We start from the raw sequence: 24,910 nt of genomic DNA, 5'->3' as shown, positions 1-24,910 counted from the left end.
TTCTGACCCACCTCCTAGAGAAATGGAAATAAAAACAAAAATAAACAAATGGGACCTAATGAAACTTCAAAGCTTTTGCCCAGCAAAGGAAACCATAAACAAGACCAAAAGACAGCCCTCATAATGGGAGAAAATATTTGCAAATGAAGCAACTGACAAAGGATTAATCTCCAAAATTTATAAGCAGCTCATGCAGCTCAATAACAAAAAAACAAACAACCCAATCCAAAAATGGGCAGAAGACCTAAATAGACATTTCTCCAAAGAAGATATACAGACTGCCAACAAACACATGAAAGAATGCTCAACATCATTACTCATTAGAGAAATGCAAATCAAAACTACAATGAGATATCATCTCACACCAGTCAGAATGGCCATCATCAAAAAATCTAGAAACAATAAATGTTGGAGAGGGTGTGGAGAAAAGGGAACACTCTTGCACTGCTGGTGGGAATGTGAATTGGTTCAGCCACTATGGAGAACAGTATGGAGGTTCCTTAAAAAGCTACAAATAGAACTACCATATGACCCAGCAATCCCACTACTGGGCATATACCCTGAGAAAACCGAAATTCAAAAAGAGTCATGTACCAAAATGTTCACTGCAGCTCTATTTACAATAGCCCGGAGATGGAAACAACCTAAGTGCCCATCATCGGATGAATGGATAAAGAAGATGTGGCACATATATACAATGGAATATTACTCAGCCATAAAAAGAAACGAAATTGAGCTATTTGTAATGAGGTGGATAGACCTAGAGTCTGTCATACAGAGTGAAGTAAGTCAGAAAGAAAAAGACAAATACCGTATGCTAACACATATATATGGAATTTAAGAAAAAAAAATGTCATGAAGAACCTAGGGGTAAGGCAGGAATAAAGACGCAGACCTCCTAGAGAACGGGCTTGAGGTTATGGGGAGGGGGAAGGGTGAGCTGTGACAGGGCGAGAGAGAGTCATGGACATATACACACTAACAAACGTAGTAAGGTAGATAGCTAGTTGGAAGCAGCCACATGGCACAGGGATATTGGCTTGGTGCTTTGTGACAGCCTGGAGGGGTGGGATAGGGAGGGAGACGCAAGAGGGAAGAGATATGGGAACATATGTATATGTATAACTGATTCACTTTGTTATAAAGCAGAAACTAACACACCATTGTAAAGCAATTATACCCCAATAAAGATGTTAAAAAAAAAAGACTAAAAAAAAAATCTAGAAACAATAAATGCTGGGGAGGGTGTGGAGAAAAGGGAACACTCTTGCACTGCTCGTCTGAATGTGAATTGGTACAGCCACTGTGGAGAACAGTATGGAGGTTCCTTAAAAAACTACAAATAGAACTACCATATGACCCAGCAATCCCACTGCTGGGCATATACCCTGAGAAAACCAAAATTCAAAAAGAGTCATGTACCAAAATGTTCATTGCAGCTCTATTTACAATAGCCAGGAGATGGAAACAACCTAAGTGTCCATCATCAGATGAATGGATAAAGAAGATGTAGCACATATATACAATGGAATATTACTCAGCCATAAAAAGAAATGAAACTGAGTTATTTGTAACGAGGTGGAAGAACCTAGAGTCTGTCATACAGAGCGAAGTAAGTCAGAAAGAGAAAGACAAATACCGTATGTTAACACACATATATGGAATTTAAGGGAAAAAAATGTCATGAAGAACCTTGGGTAAGACTTGAATAAAGACACAGACCTACTACAGAATGGACTTGAGGATATGGGGAGGGGGAAGGGTGAGCTGTGACAAGTGAGAGAGTGTCATGGACATATATACACTACCAAACGTAAAATAGATAGCTAGTGGGAAGAAGCCGCGTAGCACAGGGAGATCAGCTCGGTGCTTTGTGACCACCTAGAGGGGTGGGATAGGGAGGGTGGGAGGGAGGGAGACGCAAAAGGGAAGAGATATGGGAACATATGTATATGTATAACTGATTCACTTTGTTATAAAGTAGAAACTAACACACCATTGCAAAGCAATTCTACTCCAATAAAGATGTAAAAAAAATTTTTTTTTGGAATGTTCTTTTTTTAAAATGGTATCCTAATTTAGTGGCTCCCCTATCTTCTCCTACCCTTCTGAGAATACTGATGAATGTTTTATAGTTTTTTCCTGCTCTGAGTACTGCCTTTATTTCTCCAAGTTCCTTTTCCATTTGCTCTTTTTGTGTCTTTGTCTTTCATGTTAAGAGATGTTCGTCAAATGTCCGGAGATCCTTGGATATCCACCATATTTAACAGTGGGTCCCAAAAAGCCTGTTGGAAGGTCCATGAGCAGCAGTAACCTTCATTGCGTGGTGATCAGGTAGGGAACCAGATTTTATGCTGGAAAAGCCCCAAACATGAGTAACTGTAGGTACCTACTCTTGCATCTTTCTGTTTCCTCAGAGAGGAATGTTCTAATCTCCGGCTGGGGCTGGGGGCTGCGAGGGGGTAGGTTCTAAGCCTGATGGCTAAGAATTCCAAGCCTTTCTCACAGTCTCACTGCTTAGTGGGTCCTGTGTTCCATAAGGTACCCCTTAACCCCTTTTTCAGCTGTGGCTAGTTCCAGCACTTCTCTGGTTCACCCTCTCTTTACAGTAAACCTCCCACCTTCTGTGGGGGGTGGAGGAGAAGTGGAAACTTGGTGGCATGGGCTGGAGAAGGGATTTGGAGTCTAATTTCTCCTGTGACACACCTTCAAACAATCCTCTTTTGTTTTTCAGCCATACTCCTGCCATTGGCGGTATCTGGTGTCTCAAATTCCTTAGCCTTTCTTGGGGGTCCCCGGCACAAATCCTCACAGAGTAGGGAACACAGAAACCTCATCAGTGTATGAGTGAGAATCGATCAGGCTGTGCTGTGGCAACAAACCACCCCAAATCCCCAAGGCTTAAAACAACAAAGGTTGCTTCCTCTCTCACACTACATGTCCACAGGGGCAGGAGAGAGCCCGGCTCATCACGGTCACTTGGGACCCACACAGACAGAGGCTCTGCCATCCTGTGACACCGCCATCTTAACCTGAGGCTTCAGGGGAAGAAGGTGCTCTGAGCTGCTCCCGCCTAGAAGCAACATCACATTTCACTGCTCCCGTTTCACTGGCCTTGTCTTGCTCCTAGGGTATGAGGAGGTGCAGTGCAGTCATCCCTGGGCTTGAAAGCAGAGGACAACTGGCAATATGGGGGAGGGGCACTAATGTCTACCACAGCCAGTCACCACTATGGTGTTCCAAAATTTTGTTGTTCTCATCTGCTGCTGTTTCCTCTGTCTCCTGGTGATTGTGGCTTTACGTATTTTTATAATTTTACTGTCATTTTAGTGTAGCTTTTTTTTCCGAATTTTGTTTTATTTATTTATTTTTAAACAGCAGGTTCTTGTTAGTTATCCATTTTATACATATTAGTGTCTGTATGTTTAGTGTAGCTTTAAGAGGGAGTAGTGATAAAGACCAATTCAAACTGTGCAACACACTACTCCAAGTAGCCAAAACCCTCCCATTACGCTGTGTGCTTGCTCCCATCCATCCCTCTGATTCCACCCCCGCTCTGTTCTCTACTCAGAGTGAGTTTGTTGCCTAAAGAGAGACGGGTAGGCTGCGGAACTTTTCAGAACTGGTCATTCATTAACAATACTTTTCAAGAAGGGGGCTGGGTGGTAGTTTTCAAACATATAGCTAGAAAAGAGCTTTTACTAGAAGCAAAGCATTTATAAATACTTTTTTCAAAAAACAATTATATTCACTCACTGCAGAGCATCTAGTCTATGTTCAGTAAGTCCTTGCTAACGAGCAATCCTATTTTCGCATTCTGTAGGATTCACTTGCAAACAGATGCCAGTTTCCTCCAAGTATGAGAAAAATGCTAAAGGTCCGAGTGAATTAAAAGTAGTGTTTAGAACTAACAAACGTCAGGTAGATAGCTAGTGGGAAGCAGCCGCATGGCACAGGGATATCGGCTCGGTGCTTTGTGACCGCCTGGAGGGGTGGGATAGGGAGGGTGGGAGGGAGGGAGACGCAAGAGGGAAGACATATGGGAACATATGTATATGTATAACTGATTCACTTTGTTATAAAGCAGAAACTAACACACCATTGTAAAGCAATTATACCGCAATAAAGATGTTTAAAAAAAAAGTAGTGTTTAGAGCAGATTTAGCTATCAGCAGATACCTCTGGCAAGTAGTAGTACAGGTGGTTTTTATTACCATCTATTTGCATCACTGTAGTTTCTGATGTTGCTATTTTGAGAACGCACTGCTTCTGTAACAAGAATTCCAGGGCCCCTTTTCCAGGCCAGTTGACCAAAACCACAGTGGGAGAGCCCCTTCCATGAAACCACACCTGTGGTTTAGGTCTAGGTCTCTAATTAGCTAGGTCTCTAATCCATAGAGCTAACATGGGGAAACTACCCAGATGATACTTGTCCTTTAAATCAGTGGTTCTTAATTTTTTACATACTCAAGAATCACAGGGAGAATTTACAAAACAAAAACAAACAAGGAAAAGAAACCTAATGAACAAAACCCCAGACCACTGGACCCCATCTTAGGTATTCTGGTTTGGAAAAGAAAGGTAGTAATTTGTATTTTTAACAAGTACCTTCCAGAAAGACTTCAGGCCACGTGGCTTTTAATAGTGCTTTTCCATTTTCTACAACAGTATACACGGAATGAGCATTCAGTAAATATTTTTTGATGCTGAGGAAGAAATCCACAGAATGTATGTATTTCCCCCATGATACCATCAAAGAGGTAGCAAATGAAGGTCTTTCCGACAAATGTGGCACGACCGATGAAATGCAACCCACAAATTCAAATGGCTTAAAGACAACTGGTGGAATATTTTAAAGCACAGGTCTTGGGGTTTGCTTTGTATTAACCATTCATAACCCAGAAAGCCCAAGTAACCAATTTCTTAGTGTCAAGTTGAATTTCTGACTGGATGGGTTTCTAAAGCATCACCCAATATTCTGGAATCAATTCTACCTCCTGAATGAAACATCTTGCAAGAGGGTTAAGCTGTTTTCCTAGTTCAAATGGATAAAAGCAAGCCCCCAGCCCTAGTGGAGGCTGGGTGATGGGTTCATCGTGAGGCTGCAGGGACCAGGTGGTTAAGCTAGTAGTTTCATGGAGCTGGTGCAGGTGAGAGAGCTGAAGGAAGAGGCCAGCATCTGGACCGAATGCTCCCGCATCTTTTCCTCGGATGGCTTTCCAAGTTTCTAAAAAGAATGTAGAACCCGGCCTCTTGACAGCTCCCTACTTTTAAAAACCTGCTCCATTTCCAGTACATTTGCAAAATACTTGCTGCACTCCATCCCTCCAAGCCACAAGGAACCTGGAGACAGCGGGAGGTCACCGACAATTCTGCACGTGAGTGCACCTATTTTTAACTGTTTGACTGTGAAGCCTGGAAAGCAGAGGGAGACACCAAGCATGCTAAACTAACTGACCCAATGCCGCCCCCTGGCTGGGAGGATGCAGATCCCTTCCCAACCCATTTCCAACCTTGCCTTAAAGGTGCCAGCGATTTAATCAGCTAACAGCCAATGCTGACTGTTACTAAAAGAGCAGGCGAACGATACCTTTCTGACCTGCATAGCCCTTTACCTATTTAAGTAAAATGAACAAACAGCTTCCAATAATTGTTTCTCACTCCAAACGATATACCGAGAAATAGGCTGGTGCAATCATAAAATGCAGAATTAAATGAAACTGAATTTAACCACTTGACCCTTCTTTTACTCCAAGCTCGCATTTTAAATGAAAGTGCTTAAAAAAAATGAAAGTGCTTAAAAATTATTCAAGAGAATGGAAAAGTGAGAGTCAGAGGAGAAAGAGAATCTTTAGAGCCAGGTAGTGGGGGTAAAGGTTAGCCTTCGTGATTTATTTTGAATAGACTGTGGTGACACTCAAGCTTGCCGAGTTATCAAATTTCTTAGGTATTTCAAACACAGAAAATAAAATGCAGACAGGGCAGCAATAGCTTTCTGTAGCTCTTCACAAGAAAGTGTATTTCAGTTCAAAAACATGTCTTTTGTGAGGTGAGAAGGACACTCTGCTACCACCAGAGATGAAAACTAAGCCCTTCCTGAAAGTCACAGTGAAAAAACTGCAGACACCCCCAAAAGGCAGAAGGATTTCCTTGATTTCCTCCAAAGAGGCCACACTATCCATCCCAAACTTTTAAGGGTTGCTTTAAGGCAGTGGTTCTCAAATTATGGTCCTGGGACCAGCAGCATTAACATCACCTGGGAACTTATTAGTGACAACGTTGAGTTTCACCTGAGCCCTGAGATCCTGGAAAACAGCAAAGGTTAAGGGCTCCCCTCCCCTCGTTTTGTGTTCTGGAAATGGCTTAGGCAAAGAACCTACCTTCCCATTAGACTTGAGTAGCTCACAGGTGCCCCCTTGTTTACCTAGGACAAGGCCAGACACAGCCCCTCCAAATTTACATTCTTTGCCTGACAAATGGTTAGTTGAACTGCTGATTAATCAAGACAAAATTCTTATTAACCAGCCTTCGATGAAGCTCCTCGCCTTCTTCCAGGTCCTTGAACTTTGGCCAGCTTCCCACCCCTACTCAACAGCTCCTCCTGGGAATAGGCTGATGTCAGGTTAAAACACTCTTTCATGGGCAATGTGTTCAAGCCGTGCTTCATCCCACTTCCTCACACCTTGTTCTTCCAAGCCTTGTTTACTCCTCCCTCCAAAAGAACCCCCTTTGTGCCTAACTCTAGAGACGCTTGCAGATCTTAGAGGTTCTGCTACTGCAACAGTCTCCCTTCCCCTGTTACAATAGGACCTTTCCCCTTTGCAATAATGCTTTCCAATAAAGTCTCTCCTTACTCAATCCAGACCTGTTTTTTTATTTGACGTTAGAAATACAAATTCTCAGGCCCCACCCCATACCTTCTAAGTGGGAAACTAGGGGATGGGAAGCGGTGCGCCTGGAAATCAATTTCTGAACAAGTGCTCCAGGAACAGTTTGAGAACCACTGATTTACGGCAACCTCTCAACACTTAACTCCCTCCCACCTGTGTTTCACTCAGGCGCGCTTAAGCACAAGCTGTTTCTGAGCATCCCCACAGATCGTTTCTCTCATCAAGTCATTTCCCAATGACAAACGATGCCACCGAGCGCCCGTCTCCCCTCCTGGCCGCGCGTGGAGCTGAGCGGGCCTGAACCCGCACACACTTACATCTCCATCCACCGGCCTCTGGTCGTCACAATCCCTGGTGGGACTAATGTCCTGGCGCATGACCCAGATGGGCTCTTTGGGCTCGTCGGGGGTATAAGGCGAGCGTATGGTCCTGGTTTTCACCTCCTCGATGGCCTCCTTGATGTCCTTGATGGCCAGCGAGATGGCATCCCTCTTCTCCTTGCTGTACCGCTGCACCGCCTCGCCGCCAGCCGCCCTCTGCTGCCCCGCCGGCGCCTGTAGCCCGGGGCTGTCCGGGCGGCCCCCGCCCGGGGTGGGGGCGCGCTCCAGGTCCTGCTCGGCCTCAGGCATGTCCTCGGCCGCCTTGTCGAGGCTCTGCGAGCTCATGCTCTGCTTGACCTCGGCCACGATCTGGTCGATGTCCTCTTCCTGCTCGTAGCTGTCCATGCGCGGGTAGGGCGCGAACTCGGCCTCCTTCTCGGGGCTGTCGGACTCGCCGTCGGAGCGCTCGTCGTAGTGGTGCAGCCGCGCGCCCAGGGCCTCCTGGCGGTAGGCGGCCGCCTCGTCTCGCTCCTGCTCGTACAGCCGCAGGCCGTCGCGCGCGTCCAGCTCGGGTGCGTCCCCGATTTCCTCGTACACGTGCTCCTGGAGGCCCCCGTAGTCGGCGTAGGGCTCGGCATAGGGCTCGTCCTCGCCGCGGTGGAAGAGCCGGTGCGTGTAGACATAGCCCGAGTAGGCAGCGTTCATAGCCTCCTCGTGCTCCAGCGAGTGGAAGTGCAAGTGGTTGGGCAGCGCGCGGCGGTGCGTGGCCTCGGCGTGCTCGGCCTCCGCCTGCTCCGTGTACTCCTCGGCCTCGGGCCGGTACTGCACTGCGTACGCACTCTCGTCCTCGGGGTCCTGCGCGCGCTCGGCGTCGTAGCCCTCGCGCGCTGCGGCGATCACGTCGCCCTCGGCCGTGTCCGTGTGGTTGTGGAAGCCACTCTCCGTGCTGGCGGAGCGCGCCAGGCACTCCCCGCGCTCCTCCTCCTCCTGCTGCTGCTGCTGCTGCGGCCCGGGCTGGGCGCGGAGGTCCTCGACGGCGCGCCCGCGCGGGGGGCGGCCCGCATGGTGCTGCTGCTGCTCCTCCTCCACCTCCGGGTGCTCCAGGTCGGCCTCCACCGACTCGTTCACCTCCCCGCCTGCCGCCTCGTCCGTCACCTCCACCTCCGCGGCCGCCTCCAAGTGGTTCATGGTGGGCGTCGGCGACGGCTGGGAGAGGGGCTGGGCCGGCTCACTGCGCTCTCATTCTGCTCCACCCGGCTGGAAAAACAAGAAGGGGGGAGGGGCTATTACGTGGTTCAGACTGTAGGCGGGAGCTGAGTACCAAGATACCATAAAAACAGCTGTTATTGATCTCATCTGAATCTCGGTCAATTCAAAAGTGATTGCAAATTTAAGCTCAGCCTGAGAGCACATAGTTCATCTTCTTCGTAGCACGTGTTGTAATTTGTAATTACATATCTCCTTGTGTAATTGCTTACTGGCTTTCTCCCTTCCCCACCCCTCAGACTGAGAGCCTCTTGAGCCGTTAGTTCCCCACCATGCTTACTATTCAGGTTCTGTTTCTGATGCATATGAATAGAGAGTACTACCAAATTGAATGAGACAATTGACACATTTTCCATCTGCTAAGGGATAAATCTAAGTTATACTAGAAACGATTTTTAAAATAAGTTTCAAGGGAAAAAAATAATCTTGGAATGTTTTGGATCCGTTGCTGTCAATACAAATTCGCAGCCATTCTGGGGGAGGCTATCAACCATCAATGGGTTCTCGTCCTGGCACTGCTGGCTCTGTTGCCTCCGGTTAAGTGGCTCAATTTTCCGGACCTCCACAATGAGACTGGACTCATTTCCTATAGCAGGATGTTAACACCTATTACCTAGATAAGAAAAGACTCCGTGGTCAAATAAGTCTGGGAAATGCTGACTTCGAGTTGACTTTTCATTGTGAATATTCAAGGGGAGGAAGATACAGGATGCTCGGTTCACAAACTTCTTTGACTGGGAAACACTTTTTTCCTACAGGCCAGTGTTCTGACAAATGCACTTAGAGAAATACAGACTAGCTAATTTCCAATACTCACTTCCCTCATACACCCTGGATCTACAATTCTTTGATTCTATGAATTAGCATTATAGCTGATATTGGATAACACGCTTATTTCTTTAAAATATGGCTAGGTCTCTTTCCCTATTTTCAGAGGGACTTGCAGCTAGAGACACAGCTTTGGTTTCAACCTCTCTCAATTCTTATCACAAAATAGCTTTATAGCATAATCTGTGTGCAATGTATGGAAATAAACACAAAAGATGTAAAGAACTGCAAAAACAAGCAGGATCCCTATGATTTCAAGACATTTATGGTAAATAGGTTCAACATGTGTAAACTTTTAGGGACTTCCCTGGTGGTCCAGTGGGTAAGACTCCGAGCTCCCAAGGCAGAGGGCCCAGTTTCGATCCCTGGTCAGGGAACTAGATCCCATATGCATGCCACAACTAAGGAGCCCACATGCCACAACTAAAAAGATCTTGCATGCTGCAACTAAAGATCCCGTGTGCCGCAACTAAGACCCGGCACGGCCTAAATAAATAAATATATTTTTAAAATGTGTAAACTTTTCTCATAGTGTTCTTTTGGAGAGCTCATCTTACAAATGGACAAAAGTGGGAAGTGAACTCTTCAATGTAATAGCAGAGAGCTCCAGGAGGACCAGGAACATCTGATGGACTCTCTCATGTTTTGATGCATTATATTCTGCTCAACTCCCACCACAATGAAAGCAATTTCCTTCAGGCACTATGACAGTCCCAGCAGTAAAGGAGGCCATTTTGGAGCTACCAAGTTCATCTTAAAGCAGAAGTATCATCTTTCTCCCATTCTTTGATGGATCCACCACTGACTAATACTCACTAGAAAGCAATTGTCGTTTAGCAGAGATGATCAATCCTTATTGCTTCCTTCCTTGATAAGAGTCCCACTTCATACAAATTAGACCCTGTCTTCTTTGAAAACCTGTGGCCTCCTCTCCTTTAACCCCTGAGAACAGTGACTGTGAACTAGGTATAAGAAAGTTTTCCAAGTACGAGTCTCCATTCAGACCAGATGGATGGTTAACGCACTGAACAGAAGAGGCAAATGCTGGTGCTGAGGGCCCCCAGGTTAGGTGGCCTCTAGCGGATCACGCAAAATACAAAACAAATATTCAATTCAATACAACACATGGACGACAACAGTCTATCCAAGTTTCCTTTATAAGGACTCTCTGGAAAAGACAACAGATAAAAACCACACTCATGTACAAATCTAAGTCTGCTGAGCACAAAGAAAGCATTCACTGGGAGGGATACCAAACATGCCAGATACTTCCCGGGGTACTGTTGCCCTGCAGTGTGTCAGCTGTGTGTGCTTAGTGTTAGCAATGCAACAGCCACCATCCAAAACACCTGAACCAGCCAAGAATTCATGATAACCATGTGCAGAACTGATCAAAACACTGTCCTCAGTGAAAATGGCATTTTCCCTTTTCACTTTGATGAAAATCTATCGATATATGCATCAGAAAGAGATTTTAGTTTATTCTGGGTTAAAATTGTATTTGACCAGCAAATGGTACCATCTCATAGAGCACTGATCCAAAGGAAATGAGATTTCCATGCATGTCCGTACACTGAGTTATGGTAAACAAAGTTACAAGAAACCACTACTTTAGGGAAAAATACTGTCAAAATAATGCAGTTTTGCTACAGTGGAGCTTTCTATTCACTGGGTGCATTGTCCTTATACCCCCTCCCCCGGCCTCAGGGGAGTATTCCCACACGCACGGAGCATTTCTATTTCACTCACCACCGTGGTTTCAAGAATATAGTTTGGGTTGCGGTGTTTGCGGCATGTTAATTAATAACAGACATCGATTTGAGGGATTTCTCTAGGACAAAGGCAACTCCCAACTTTTAAAGATGGAGCTGACGTTGGTGGTCGGGTCCATCGGTAGCGCACGAGAGGATGGTTCCCTGTACCCTGGCAACTTTGGGGGTGATATTTATTTAAAAACCCCACTGAGGCTATTTTGAAAGAATCCAAGGTTATTGTGGGTATAGAGATTGGTACCACCTTTTTGAAAAGCAATTTGGCAAGATGAATTAAAATCTTAAAAAGGTAATATACCTTTGCCCCAGTAACTCTACTTATAGAAATCTCAAAGGAAAAACTCAGATGTGGACAAAGATGTTTCTCACGGTATTTGCTTAAAAAGTAAAGATTATAAACGCTAACTATTAAGTGCTAACATTAAGTACGAATAAGTACAGTGCTAATAAGCGTGTTAGCATCATATTGCAGTTCAGGAAGGTGTGGGGCTTCTCTGGCTGGCTAGCTCACCTGGAGTTCCCACAGCACTCAATCTCAACCTGCCACAGCTGAACATCTCAGCTCCCAAACCTGGCCCCACCTCCTGAATTTCCTGTATGGCTGAAAGGCACCACCAAGTCCCCAGTCCAGGAATCATTACTGAGTTGTCTCTTTCCCTAACCTCCTTCCCCAGACTGAGGACCAAGTCCATTGTCTTCATAGCTCTCGCATCATCCTCGCTGCCACTACCTTGTCTCGGTCCCTCTCGCCTACAAAATTTCCTTGACTAATTTCTCAGTCCCCTCCAGTCGATCCTCACCTCACTATGAGCCAACCTGCTCATCTTTCTAAATGCAAATCTGAATCCCATAGCCCTATTTCTCAAACTCTTCAGCGATCTCCCTCCAGTACATAGTACAGATGCTTAGCTAACTATCTACCAGACATTACTAGGCATTTGCCACATAACGACTCATTTAATCCTCACACTAGCCTATGAAGAGCATACTCTTCTATCGTCTTTAGAGAGATAATTGTCAGCTCTTTTAAAAATAAGGAAATGGAGGCGGGTGGTGTTAGGTGATTGCCTAGGTCACACACCTGCTGGCGGAACTGGTGTCACCCCCCTACCCCACCCCCGCCCCTGCCCCCGCCTTTAGGCTCTGGTGCTTGAGTCCTACTCCTGACAAACAGAGCCCTTGGGCCACATCACTCCTCCTAGCCTCATCTTCACGCTTCACTTCCACCCTGTATTCTAACACCCCGAAGTCCTGACACTAGCCCTAACTGCCTTCCCTATCCTCAGCACATTTTTTTTTTTTTTTTTTTTTTTTTTTTGCGGTACACGGGCCTCTCACTGTTGGGGCCTCTCACTGTTGGGGCCTCTCCCGTTGCGGAGCACAGGCTCTGGACGCGCAGGCTCAGTGGCCATGGCTCACGGGCCCAGCCACTCCGCGGCATGTGGGATCTTCCCGGACTGGGGCACGAACCTGTGTCCCCTGCATCGGCAGGCAGACTCTCAACCACTGCGCCACCAGGGAAGCCCGACCTCAGCACATTTTTCACCTAACTTTTCTTTGGTGAATCTGTCTTATCTTCCCCAAAGCAAGCTCATACCTAATGAATGTCTGTTACGTGCCAGCCTCCTGGCAATGTTCTGGGCATAGAGGCAGAGCAGTGGCCAATCCAGACAGGCTGTTCTGTTCTCAGGAAGCCACCATTCTAGTTCATGGGGGTGGAGGGAAAGGAGAGGGGAAGAGACAATAATTATGTTAATAAACAAAATAACATCAGGGAACAAAAAGTCTTATGAAGAAAATGAAACAGGGTAATGGCAGAGAAACTGACCGAGGAGAGAGGGCCTCCTATAGTGGCCAGAGGAGGTGATATGGGCACTGAGGTCTGAATGATAAAGAAAGAGGCAGCCAACTAAAGATCTGAGGGCAGGGCCTTGAGGTGAGAAAGGACTTGCTGTGTTCGAAGACAGGAATAATGTCTGTGAACTGAGCAAGGGATGATGTGGTAGGAGATGAGGACGGAAAGTTGGGAAGCGGCTAGCAGGGCAGGGCCTGGTACATCATGGTAGAGTTATTTCAAGTGCACTGGCATGCTACTGGGGGGGTTTAAGCAGGGGAGAAATAAAGCCTGATTAACCCCTCCCATCACCCTCACTATCTATCTATCTATCATATTATGGCACCTGTCATTCTGAGTAGCAATTCTTTATAAATATGAAGTCCTTGAGAAAAGAGGACATGTCATTTATCTTTGATTCCCCAGTGCCAAGTACAGAGGGAACATAGTAGGTAGTCAGTAAATTCTTAGTGATTAGAAAGAAAATAATTATCCTCCCACTTCCCAATATCAGGGGCCTTCTGGACATTGGCATGCCCAGCCTTTGGAGAACTCATTTCTTCTTTCCACCTTGAATCTTTACCGATCTCATCTGCCCCTGCGAACTTCTCCACCTTCTTCTGATGCTTTAAGTGCCCAAAGAACTCCAGTGATTCAACCTCTGCCTATATTTGAGGGCGCTGATCCAGTTGGCATTTATTGGATATGTACCAGGCACTGTGCAAGGCAAGGGGGATGCAAGTTTCTAAACCATGATCCCAGCCTTCAAGGGCAGACAGCTTTGGCGATTATAATACCTGGTGATGAATGCAAAACAGAAATAGGTTCCAGCTACCAAAAGAAGCTAGAGTTAAAACAACTGCATCACCTTTGTGAATCATATGAGGGCTACTGTTCTTATAGGTTCTGGATTTCATAGCTCGTAAGCATCCTAGGAACTGAGGCCTAGGAGAGGAGTGCCACCATCCAGCCAATGTTCTTGACTATGACCCATGTGTCACCAGAGGCTGGGAGAGTAGAAGGGAGGAGTTACAGCTGATCGGAGAAAATCCCTCCCCTTCTACAAAAAGGCTGGATGACCTGGAAGACACAGGCAAGAGAGTCTCCTCGGCAGAAGCAGCCATACGACATGAAAAGGAGGTGCTACGGCATCTTGGATGCAGAAGTGAGGGAATCCAGGCTGTGGTGAAGCACAGGTGGCTTTCTGGCTCTTGGTTCTGGAATGTTCCACAGCTGAGTTGGAAAAAGTGAACAGAGGGAGGGAACTCCACTGCAGTGCACCATTTAGAAATAAAAACATTTCATGATTCAGCAATTGAATCCAGGTAGCTCGTAATGTTAGCTGAGGCTCCTGTTGGTTTGGCATGAATAGAAGGGGAGGCTATCATTACTTTGGTTGATCTGTCGTTAAGAACTTGTTAATAACAATTTCCAATAGACTGTTTCTTTTAACACATTCAGAAGTAGTTTTAGAAGGGCCTGACTGAAGACAAAATGAAATGTAAAAAAGCAAAAAAGAATGACACCAGATTATTAACCTGGAGAGTATTGTGTGAGTATGGGGAGGGGGTGGGGTAGTAATGCAGGTGTAGGGAAAACACATGAAGGTAGAGAGAAGTGGGAAAAGAAGAAGAAAGTCTGTACTAGCCATTCTCTCCTCTGAGAAAACTAGAATGAACAATATGATTCCATTTATATAAGTTTTTATATTTTTGCAAATATTTAAAGTAGTACAACTACCTCCTGTGGACTTAATGAATGTTACTTGTCTTGCCCTGCTGGAGTTGGAAGGGAAGTTCTATTTCTTGGGACTGCAGCCTATCCTAATCCACCTGCGCACATACTGTTCCAGTCAACATGACGTCTGCCACCAAGCCGCTGGAGGGGCTGTCTATGACACTGAGACTATTAATTTCCATAACAAAAGCTGTGGTTGCCAAACAAGATTATGCCCTGGATGTAGTGGGCATGCAAACGTGCACACACACACACACACACACACACGCAATCTGCATAGGCTGGGAGATTAGTGGTTCTCATTAAAAAAAAAAAAAAAAGATGACAGAATAGGAATACCCAGGTATTCTTATCTACCTTCCCTAGCCTATAAATGTGTTTCCCTTCCATGAGTTAGATCAATCATAAAACATCTACTAGGGAATCCAAAGGACATCAAGAACGCTACTCAAATCATCAGCTCTTCTAAACACAATACATCTATTTATAAGAGTAACACATAAAAGACAGAAATAAAAAAGACTAGAGTTTATTAAAGCTTAATCTCCTTTGAATCATTTGGAAATTAAATTTAATGATACTGGGAGCCAAGATGGACACAGAACACACATTTCACCTTCCTAAAATCATTACCAGTTTAAATAGGCTTACATGGTCAGAAAAAGCCTCCTCACACACTTATCTTGCCTCAGCAAACTATCATTTTGTTTTCTCTGATATCCTTATGCCTGAAATTGTGAAGCATGGCCTGGCAGATAGTTTTGGTAATGGTTTCAGAATGAGTTGAGTACCAGATGTCAACCAGACTGAGGTCTCTGGTTGGACCTCAGGACTGTGTCCTTGACCCTGTCCAGCTTTGATGAAGACATGGGGGCTGGACATCTTGTTTCCCTCTTCAGATCCACTCTGCACCTTCCCCACCCTGCCTGTGCCCTGCGAGGCTGGCCTCTTTGGGCTGCATCAACAGCTCCCTGTTGCTCTGGCTTCTGTTTGGGTTTGGCCAGTGGGAAGCTCTGGTGGATCTGTCCCTTGATCCAGTGATCTGGGTTCTTCACCTGTGGACAGACTGACCCAATGTTGGCTGCCTCACCACCTTGGATACCCTATTTTCTGGATCAAGAATGCCAACGGCTTGTCTGGATGGCCACTTGTTGATCCCTTAGAGATAGTGGACTGCCTGCTGGACTACACTTTTGTCCATACTGCACCTGGATTTGCCTTCTAGCACCTGCTCAACACAGGTTGGTGGGTCCTGGTTCTTCTCAACTAGCCATTGTAGACTCTTTATTTGCATGTTTCAAGGCCACTGCCATTGCTCAAAACACTTTGGCCACTCCTTTATGAGAACAGCTTTCGAAGTTAATTTATGGGGTTTGAAGTTACCAGCAAATTGTTCTCAATATTCTATTCTCACATTTAGTCATATTTGACTTTTGACTCCGAAGGATTATCCCCTACCTTATTTACGAGAGTTGGCTATAAATGGTGCTTATTAGTTTTCAAATACCACATTTATCCCTAAGGGATCATCCTGTCATTCACTATCCTTAATGAGGTATTGTAGTAGTGTGGGGACAGGTGTGGGTGACATACTGCCTGAATTTGCATCGTGGTTTCATCACTTACTAGCTCTTTGACTCTGAATAATTTAATCACAGAAAATATTCCAATTCTACCATCTCTAAAGTGGGCATAGTAATATTGGGTTGACCAAAAAGTTCGTTCGGGTTTTTTCGTAACATCTTACGAAAAACCCAAACGAACTTTTTGGTCAATCCAATAGTACTTACATCACATGGTTACTGGATGATACAAGTTAATAGATATACTACAAGTTAATATTTTATATATATGTATAAAACTTAGAATCATGTCTGATACGTTTTAAGGGCTATTTAACATTCATTAGTGCATTTTCTGCACATACCATAGTTAGTATTTAACAGATCAATATACTGTTTTTAAAAAGCAAAAAAAAAAAGTTAATATAATGACTAGAGCACATGGTACATTTATTATTACCCTTTCCCAAATAAGGCTACGTAGAGGTGGAAAACAAGCAGTTAAGCTACTTTTAATCCATTTCGAAGTAAGGCTCGGTATAAATAAATCCATCAAATAATCACAAACCCTGTACTATGTGTAGGCCAGTGATATATGTGGTGTTTTACATACTGTATTTCTAACCCTCACAACAGTCTCAGTGGAAATTATTATCTCCAATTGCTAATTTTGAAGCAGAAGCTAAGACAGCTTAAATAACTTGTCCAAGGTCACTCAGAGCCAAAAGGAGTGGAAGTGGATCCCTCTGGCTTTCGCTATTCTTCCTATTACATTTCACTGTGCCCAGAAAGTGATGCGATTGATTTTTTAAACAAACATCTAAATTAGTGTAATCCATTTTAGAATAGTCACCTTGGCAGACTCTATACTTCCATGTTCCAAGGGCACTGTCTTTGCTCAAAATACTTTGGCCACTCCTTTATTGGAACTGATTTCAAAGTTAATTTGAGGTATTTGAAGCTACTAGCAAACTGTTTTCAATATTCTATAGTCATATTTAGTCATATTTGATTTTTGACCTCAAAGGGTGTCATCCAAATTCATCATCCACCTCGTTTACAAGATTTAGCTGAGAATGCTGCTTGATGTTCTCCAAATATCAAATCTATCCCTAAAGGATGAAGATATGCGACAGCCAAGATTATTAAAAAGAGTCTATTCAGGCTCTGAAGTCAATTCCAAAAGAGGGCTTTAAATACTGTTTTGGCCAGTGGCCACATCTTTCACATATGCCTCTATCCTTGCAGAGTGAACAGAGGGACAGAGGCCATTTGGAAGAATACATTCTTGTGTGATGGCTACAAAGTCAGGTTCATTACTTTCGTCCACCTTGAAATCTGTATAATTGTGGCTAACACTGAACAGTCAGGAAAATTAATTCATCCACTTGGATTAATTCAGCCATTCCAACCTCAAAGCTCTGATCACAACCCAGCCTTTGATTAAAGAGAAAATTCTGAATTTATGCAGACTACCTTATTGTCTGGCTCTTTGTCTAACACTTTAACAATCAAATCATTCATTTATTACTCTGATTCCAATAAAATACATGAAATAAGCTTAAGGCAATCATGGAAACTCAGAGGGGAAATCTTGTAAATTTTATAAAAATTCAAGGCACATTCTCTGGAAATCAAAGCCGATTAAAAGTCTATCTGAGGACTTTCTGGGTGGCACAGGGTTAAGAATCTGCCTGCCAATGCAGGAGACACGGGTTAGATCCCTGGTCTGGGAAGATCCCACATGCCGCGGAGCAACTAAGCCCATGAGCCACAACTACTGAGCCTGCGCTCTAGAGCCCGCAAGCCAAAACTACTGAAGCCCGCGCCTAGAGCCCATGCTCCACAACAAGAGAAGCCACTGCAATGAGAAGCCCAGGCACCACAACGAAGAGAAGTCCCCGCTCGCTGCAAATAGAGAAAGCCCGCGTGCAGCAAGGAAGACCCAACGCAGCCAATAATAAAAAAACAAACAAATAAATAAATCTTTTTAAAAAAATAAATAAAGTCTATCTGAATTTCTGTGAAATGCCCCTGGTTTAAAGTCAGACACACCTACAAAATCCATATTTACTGAGGGTTATACAAAATAGACATTTTTTTCCCCATTTCAATCCCTTTTTTCATGTCCCTACATAACTTCCTTTCCTCACCCTCCACTACATTTACTATCTCTGTTGCTACACTACATTCAGTTCAGGGGTACTAAATCACCCGTTATAATCAACCTGGACCATTTTCCTGATATTTCAGTTATTATATAGAAAGCCATGCACACACCACATTTTAGTGTTAAAGACAGTAAATTTCTAAAATCAGTTGAGCCATGTTAGTTTTCAGAGGCTCATTACTTCATCCCGCAAAAGGAGATGGAAATGGGGGAAATACCAGGCTAAGGATGAGTTGAACAGTAATTCATTAGAATGTAGTCCTTCCTTTGAGACCACATCCCCTCAAATTTACCGCTACTGTTACTTTTACAAATTATTTGGCTCATTAGAAAGTCAGTTAACTTCCTTCTCTCTATTCCCTCAAGTTTTCTGTAACTTCCTTTAGCATTTTCCTTCCCAAAATTCACACCAGAATGTCAGCCACAATCCTAATTACAAAGCTTCAGATTAAGTTCCTGTTTCTGACATTCTTCTTATTCACAGGTCAAGAAAGCAGCGTCAGGTATGCTGGCCACTGTCCGCAAACATCTTTTCAGTTATGCCTCAAATCTGATATGCAAGATGATTAAAAACAGCTGTATCCCGGAAGGTTCACTCCCTGACAATTCAGCTTCACAACTCCCAAAGTACAAAATTCATTAAGCAACTATTAGGTAGCAACATTGGGGATGACTTGAATTTGAAGTTGATGAGCCAGCAATCCCATATTGATTCAAAGCCTCCCTCGACAATCAACTCTCTCAATTTGGCCACATTAGCAAAAAGTTAACAGGGAAAAAAACATATGTGGGGAAAGAAGAAAACTACTTTCTCTTAAAAGTGACTCAAGCATAGTCTGGAAACTCTTGAGTTCATTGGACATGACTAGAATATAAAGAGGTAGAGTATCTGTAACTCTTTTTCTAGTTAACTGATTTCATTTAGGCCCCAGATATAGGCCAGTGAAATTCAAACACAGTTTTGCTAGGACACAGAGGCTTTTAGTCACCTCAAGAGAAGACATGAGTTTCTCCAAAGGAAATTATTTTTAATTTGTTTTATTAAAAAATGTGGATTTTACTAAAGATCTCATAGGGAAGACTGGAGTGAGAGACTACATTGTGCATCACACCCATTACCCTCCCCAAACCTCATCGATTAATTTTTCCCACATCTTGCTTTCTGTCATCAGCTATAGGGCTTCCCTCTCTCATGAATTTTCCCCTACAGTCCTGAGTCTTCATGGTTCTTGTCCCTTCCTTCGGGATCACCACAGTCCAGTAGAAATATAATGAAAATCAAATACATAATTTAAAAAATTCTAGTAGTAACATTTAAAAAAAGGTAAAGAAAGTACAATTAATTTTAATAATATATTTTATTTTACTTAATATACCCAAAATATTATTTCAACATATGTCCGATATAAACAATTATTACTGAGACAGTCTGCATTCTTTTTTCCCTACTAAGTCATCAAAATCCAATGTGAATTTTACACTTACAGACATCTCAGTTAGGACTCAATAGCCACATGTGGCCACCATACTGGACAGTGCAACTCTAGATCTTCCTTTTGGGCTTCCTAAACTCTCTCCTTTTCTTCTGCAGAACAATTTAGCTGTGTTCAAGCTCTTCCAAAAGCATGTAACGTCACCCTCCTCCATCACCCTTTTCAACAAACAAAAGACCCTTCAATTGTCAGAATTTTCCCTCCAAATAACAGGAGATTATGAACAAATAAGTAAATGAGTGAAAAGCCTGATTGTTGCTGTGACCTAGAGCCAGAAGTCCCATACTGCCTGTTCTTTGGTCTCTCAAAGGGACTGGTCCCATATTCTTCCCTCCCCCAAATTTCACTGCTGTCCTTTAATCTCAGATCTCTTTGGACGCTGAGGCCAGTGTTGCTGTACTGCTCCTTTCCCCTCTTGACCACTCCCAGCCTCACTCTCCCTTTCCCCTTCTGTCCCCCTCACTGATAACACTCAGGGTCATGGCCACAGCACCCAGGAATCTGTGCTAACCTGTGCACCTGTGCTAACCCACAGCACCCCTGCTGTAGAGAACGACAGAAGTTGTGCGAAGATTCCTCAAACAGGCAGTGAGGCTCTGGGAAAGCCAGGTAAGTAAGAACAGAGGGAGCACTTTTCTCTCACCTGGAGGAGTAGTGGGAAGAGGAAAGAGAACCCCAGGTACTGGGGAATCAAGTTAGAGGCAGTAGAGCATAGCAGTTAAGAACACATGCTAAGTCACCCTGCCTAGGTTCAAATTCAGTTCCAACACTCACTAGATATGTGACCGTGGGCAAGTCACTTAACCTTCCATGCCTCAGTTTCCTCTTCCCTAAATGGGGGTAATAACAGCACCGACCTCATAGTGTTACTAGCTAAATAAATGTGTTAATGTAGCACTAAGAACAAGAATAAAAAATATACTTGTCGACCCACAGAATGTACAACACCAAAAGTGAACCCTAATGTGAACTGCAGACTTTGGGTGATAATGACGTTCAATGTACGTTCATCAGTTGTAATAAACGTACCACTCTGGTGCAGGATGTTGTTAATGGGAGAGACTACGCATGTGTGGGAGAGGAGGCATATGGCAACTCTCTGTACTTTCCACTTAATTTTTCTGTGAACCTAAAACTGCTCTAAAAAATAAAGTATATGAAAAAAATTCCATTATTTAAATATTTATGTAAATATGTATTTAAAATATAATTTATATATAAATGTGTATAATTTGTTTGTATAATTTATATGTTTATAAGTATATATAATTTATATATGCATATATGTATTTAAAATATACTTTATATTATACATATTATATATATTATATAAGTAAAATATATATAATTATATATGTGACTACTGTATATAAATAATATAAATATATGATATTTAGATATATTATATATAATATAAATATTATATAAGAATATATAACGACACACATATATATCAATACATATTTTATTACTTAAAATATGCAAGCAAGGCTGCTCCACTTTAACAAAACTACCCCACTAGCCCTCACTGACGCTTAAGTGACATTGTGGTTGGCCACAACTCTGCCACTGCCCTATCACTGTCCCAAATCTAAGACCCAATGAACCCAGGTGTGGGTAGCAGGAACCTGACTGGCACAGAGAGCCACCTCCTGGCCACCTGGCTCAAAGGCTACCCTGTAATGTGTGTGTAACTGCTATTTCTGGAGCCTCCTACAAGCCGGTGCCCACACCCTGGGCTCCTGGCTCACAAAGTGCCTGCTCAGACATTGCAAGCACTCAGCTCACATCTGCCCTGTGACCTCCCAACACGCAGCGACCAAGCTTCACTCCTCCAGCTTGCACTCTGGTGAGCTGTCCTGCTTGCCCACCTCACGGCAGCTGGCGTCAGCTTACAGTACTAGACCTACTCACACCCGTGCAGCTCCAACTCAGGAAAATCATACCTGTGAGCACCAAGCTGTGTACTGCCCTTGATCTGCAACCATAAGTTCTTACCACCTTTGCTCATCTATCAAATGGGTCATCGAAGGGCAATTTGAAAGTATCTATCAAAATTACCACTCTGAAGAATTTATGTATACATTCATACACAAGTGTGTGAACTGACTTACGTACAACTCTACTTAAATTACTAAAGCATGGTTTGCGTTCACAAAAGACTAGAAACAAATAAAACTGATAAAATAAATTATAGATAGATTTCTATAGAACCTAGGCTGATTCTTATGTACAGATAATAGAAAGAACTCTCTGATATATTAAATTAAAGCAAGGTCAGAACAGTGTATAATGAATATAAGAGGAGGGAAAAGAATACATATGTGTGAAAGTCTCTGAAATGACAAAAAACTAAGACAAGTACTTATTTCTTTCGGGGGTGGGGTAGGAGGATGAGGGGTGAGAACTGGGTAGATGGGGGACTTTTCAACACATGCATTTTTGTACTTTTTTTTTTTTTTAAAGAAGATGTTGGGGGTAGGAGTTTATTTATTTATTTATTTTTGGCTGTATTGGGTCTTCGTTTCTGTGCGAGGGCTTTCTCTACTTGTGGCAAGCGGGGGCCACTCTTCATTGCGGTGCGCGGGCCTCTCACTGTCGCGGCCTCTCTTGTTGCGGAGCACAGGCTCCAGACGCGCACGCTCAGTAGTTGTGGCTCACGGGCCTAGTTGCTCCGCGGCATGTGGGATCCTCCCAGACCAGGGCTCGAACCCGTGTACCCTGCGTTAGCAGGCAGATTCTCAACCACTGCACCACCAGGGAAGCCCCTGTACTTTTTAATGTTTGAACCATGAACTTATTTCAAAAAACCCTAAATATGTAATGAAATTAATAACCTATTCTGCTTAGCTTGTGGGGATGGTGACTGCTTTATGAACTGTTAAGTGCCTGGGAAAATTTATCACCCTTTTTGTTGAGGAGGGCCTTGTGGTGGGGCTGATGAGCTGAATCCCTATAAAAGCTTTCTCTTCTGGTACTGATGGAGATTTCTCATCATGAGGCAGATTCCTTGCTACCACACTGTCTCTCAACCTCTGTTTTTCTTTAGAGTCTCACTATTCAAGTTTGATGTCTCTGTGACAGATTGCAGGGGTGGCTGTGGTGAAAAGGACTTTAAGAGTTGCTATACTTATGTGGGAACTTCTAGTCCAGGCTGTGGTCACTCTGACCGCACTCCAGAAACTCAATATGATCAGTTCACTGATGGAGAGAATTATAAAGTAATAAAAATTTAGAACAGAAAAGGTTGGCAAAGCCCAACAAGTCCCTTATTTTACAGATAAGGATACCAAGGAGTGGACAGGTTACATAACCAGTTCAAAGTCACACACGTGTTACTGAAGCTGCTACCAGGGAGCAGCATGTTGCCCGGTCTCTTTCCACACCTCCTTCCACTGTCCCATTATAACACTGATTTATTAATTTACAAAGAGGACATCCAGTTACAAGAGACAGATCTACTAAAGGAAAGGAAATGATTATAAAAAGGTGCTTGGTTAAATGATATCAGAGCAAGGAAAAGGAATTAATATTCAAACAACTCAGAGCAAATCTGATCAACACACCATCCTTTCTATCTGCAGGGCACTTGACTTTGCAGTGTCTGGAACCCACATGCCCTTCTGAGGAGGTGCAAGGTGTACATGCCATTTATACATAACTATATGGATACAGAGTGTGGCAGAAATGGTTTGTTGCCCACCAAAAATTTGAGCTCACCCTTCATGACATAGAACTGTCACCAAGAACTACATTAACAAGCCCTCCTGACATCTAGATGGGGCCATGACTAGTTCTCTCCAAGGGAGTGAAAGTGGAAGTGAGGATGTCCTTTGGGGGCCAGGTCATTTAGGAAGTGAGTCTGCCTTTTCCATGCTCTCCTTCCCCATTCATGCTACGTGCAAAAGAGTCCAAGACCTGCAGGATATCACAAGAAGGATAGAAGTGGCCTGGATCACAAGAAGAAAGTGGCCTGGATCCCTGAATTGGAGGAAAACTGCTTACTGACCAGAAATAGCCTTCATTGGACTGCAACTGTTAGTAAATTAACTTTTAATGTGTTACGACAATAAAATTTTGGAGCTTGTTTATGTTATTCTAATCTGTGCACAGGGACATTTCAGTGAGACCTCAAAATAAGTCATTACCTCTCAGCTTTAAAAAAGAATCATTGAGGGACTTCCCTAGTGGCTCAGTGGTTAAGACTCCATGCTACCAATGCAGGGGACCCAGGCTCGATCCCTGGGCAGGGAACTAGATCCCACATGCATGCCACAACTAAGAGTTCGTATGCCGCAACTAAGGAGGCTGCCTGCTGCAACTAAGACCCGGCGCAACCTAGTAAATAAATAAATATTTTTAAAAAAAGAATCATTGAGTAACAAGAGGAAAAAAATATCCTGTTACTATTTTTAGTTCTTCTAAGGCTTACTTCCTTAACTCTACAAAATATATCACAATTTACTGACTTAATAATTTAGACAATATCTATTGACTTCCTGGTATGAAAGATGATGAAAGATGAGAATTTAGTTCACTTAATCTCTCCTTTTCTTGCTGTCTTCCAATGTTTAATAATTATATTTTTATTGGTTACATTTATAGCTTTAAATACCACCTTTTTAAAAAAGAAAGACTATTCTTAGAGCAGTTTTAGCTTTACAACAAAATTGAGAGGAAGGTAAAGAGATTTCCCATCTACTCACTGCCTCCACACATTCATAGCCTCCCCCATTATCAACATCACTCACTAGAATGACAAAGTTTTTGTATTCTGCCTTAAAGTGCTTTGATTCTGCCCTTATACTTGACTGATCATTGGGCATATGAATTCTTAGTTCATAATAATTTTTTTCTCATACCATGAAGTCATCATCCTATGTGCTCTAGCCTGTCCGTGTGCACATGAATCACCTGGGATCTTGTGAAAATGCAGATCCTGACTGGTGGGTCTGGGGTGGGCCTGAGACCTGCAATTCTTTTTGTTGTTTTAGTAAATTTATTTATTTATTTTTGGCTGCATTGGGTCTTCGTTGCT

General features: G+C 43.5%; 1 protein-coding gene across 4 annotated transcripts in view; it reads right to left on the bottom strand.

Annotated features, from left to right (window-relative positions):
- Nucleotides 1-24,910, bottom strand: part of APBA1 (amyloid beta precursor protein binding family A member 1) — a 241,043-nt gene that overhangs the window by 73,659 nt on the left and 142,474 nt on the right. For 3 of the 4 annotated variants that reach the window (XM_060154994.1, XM_060154996.1, XM_060154993.1), the window contains exons 2-3: nucleotides 12,674-12,778; nucleotides 7,208-8,467 (exon numbers count right to left, since the gene is read on the bottom strand). In XM_060154994.1, the coding sequence (XP_060010977.1) occupies nucleotides 7,208-8,398 (1,191 nt within the window). In that variant the 5' untranslated portion in view covers nucleotides 8,399-8,467; nucleotides 12,674-12,778. The remainder of the gene's footprint in view (nucleotides 1-7,207; nucleotides 8,468-12,673; nucleotides 12,779-24,910) is intronic. The other variant, XM_060154995.1, reaches the window with a different exon arrangement.

This window comes from Lagenorhynchus albirostris, chromosome 7, assembly GCF_949774975.1.
Source record: "Lagenorhynchus albirostris chromosome 7, mLagAlb1.1, whole genome shotgun sequence".
Classification (NCBI taxonomy): Eukaryota; Metazoa; Chordata; class Mammalia; order Artiodactyla; family Delphinidae; genus Lagenorhynchus; species Lagenorhynchus albirostris.
This window is presented reverse-complemented; position numbering and strand designations above follow the sequence as displayed.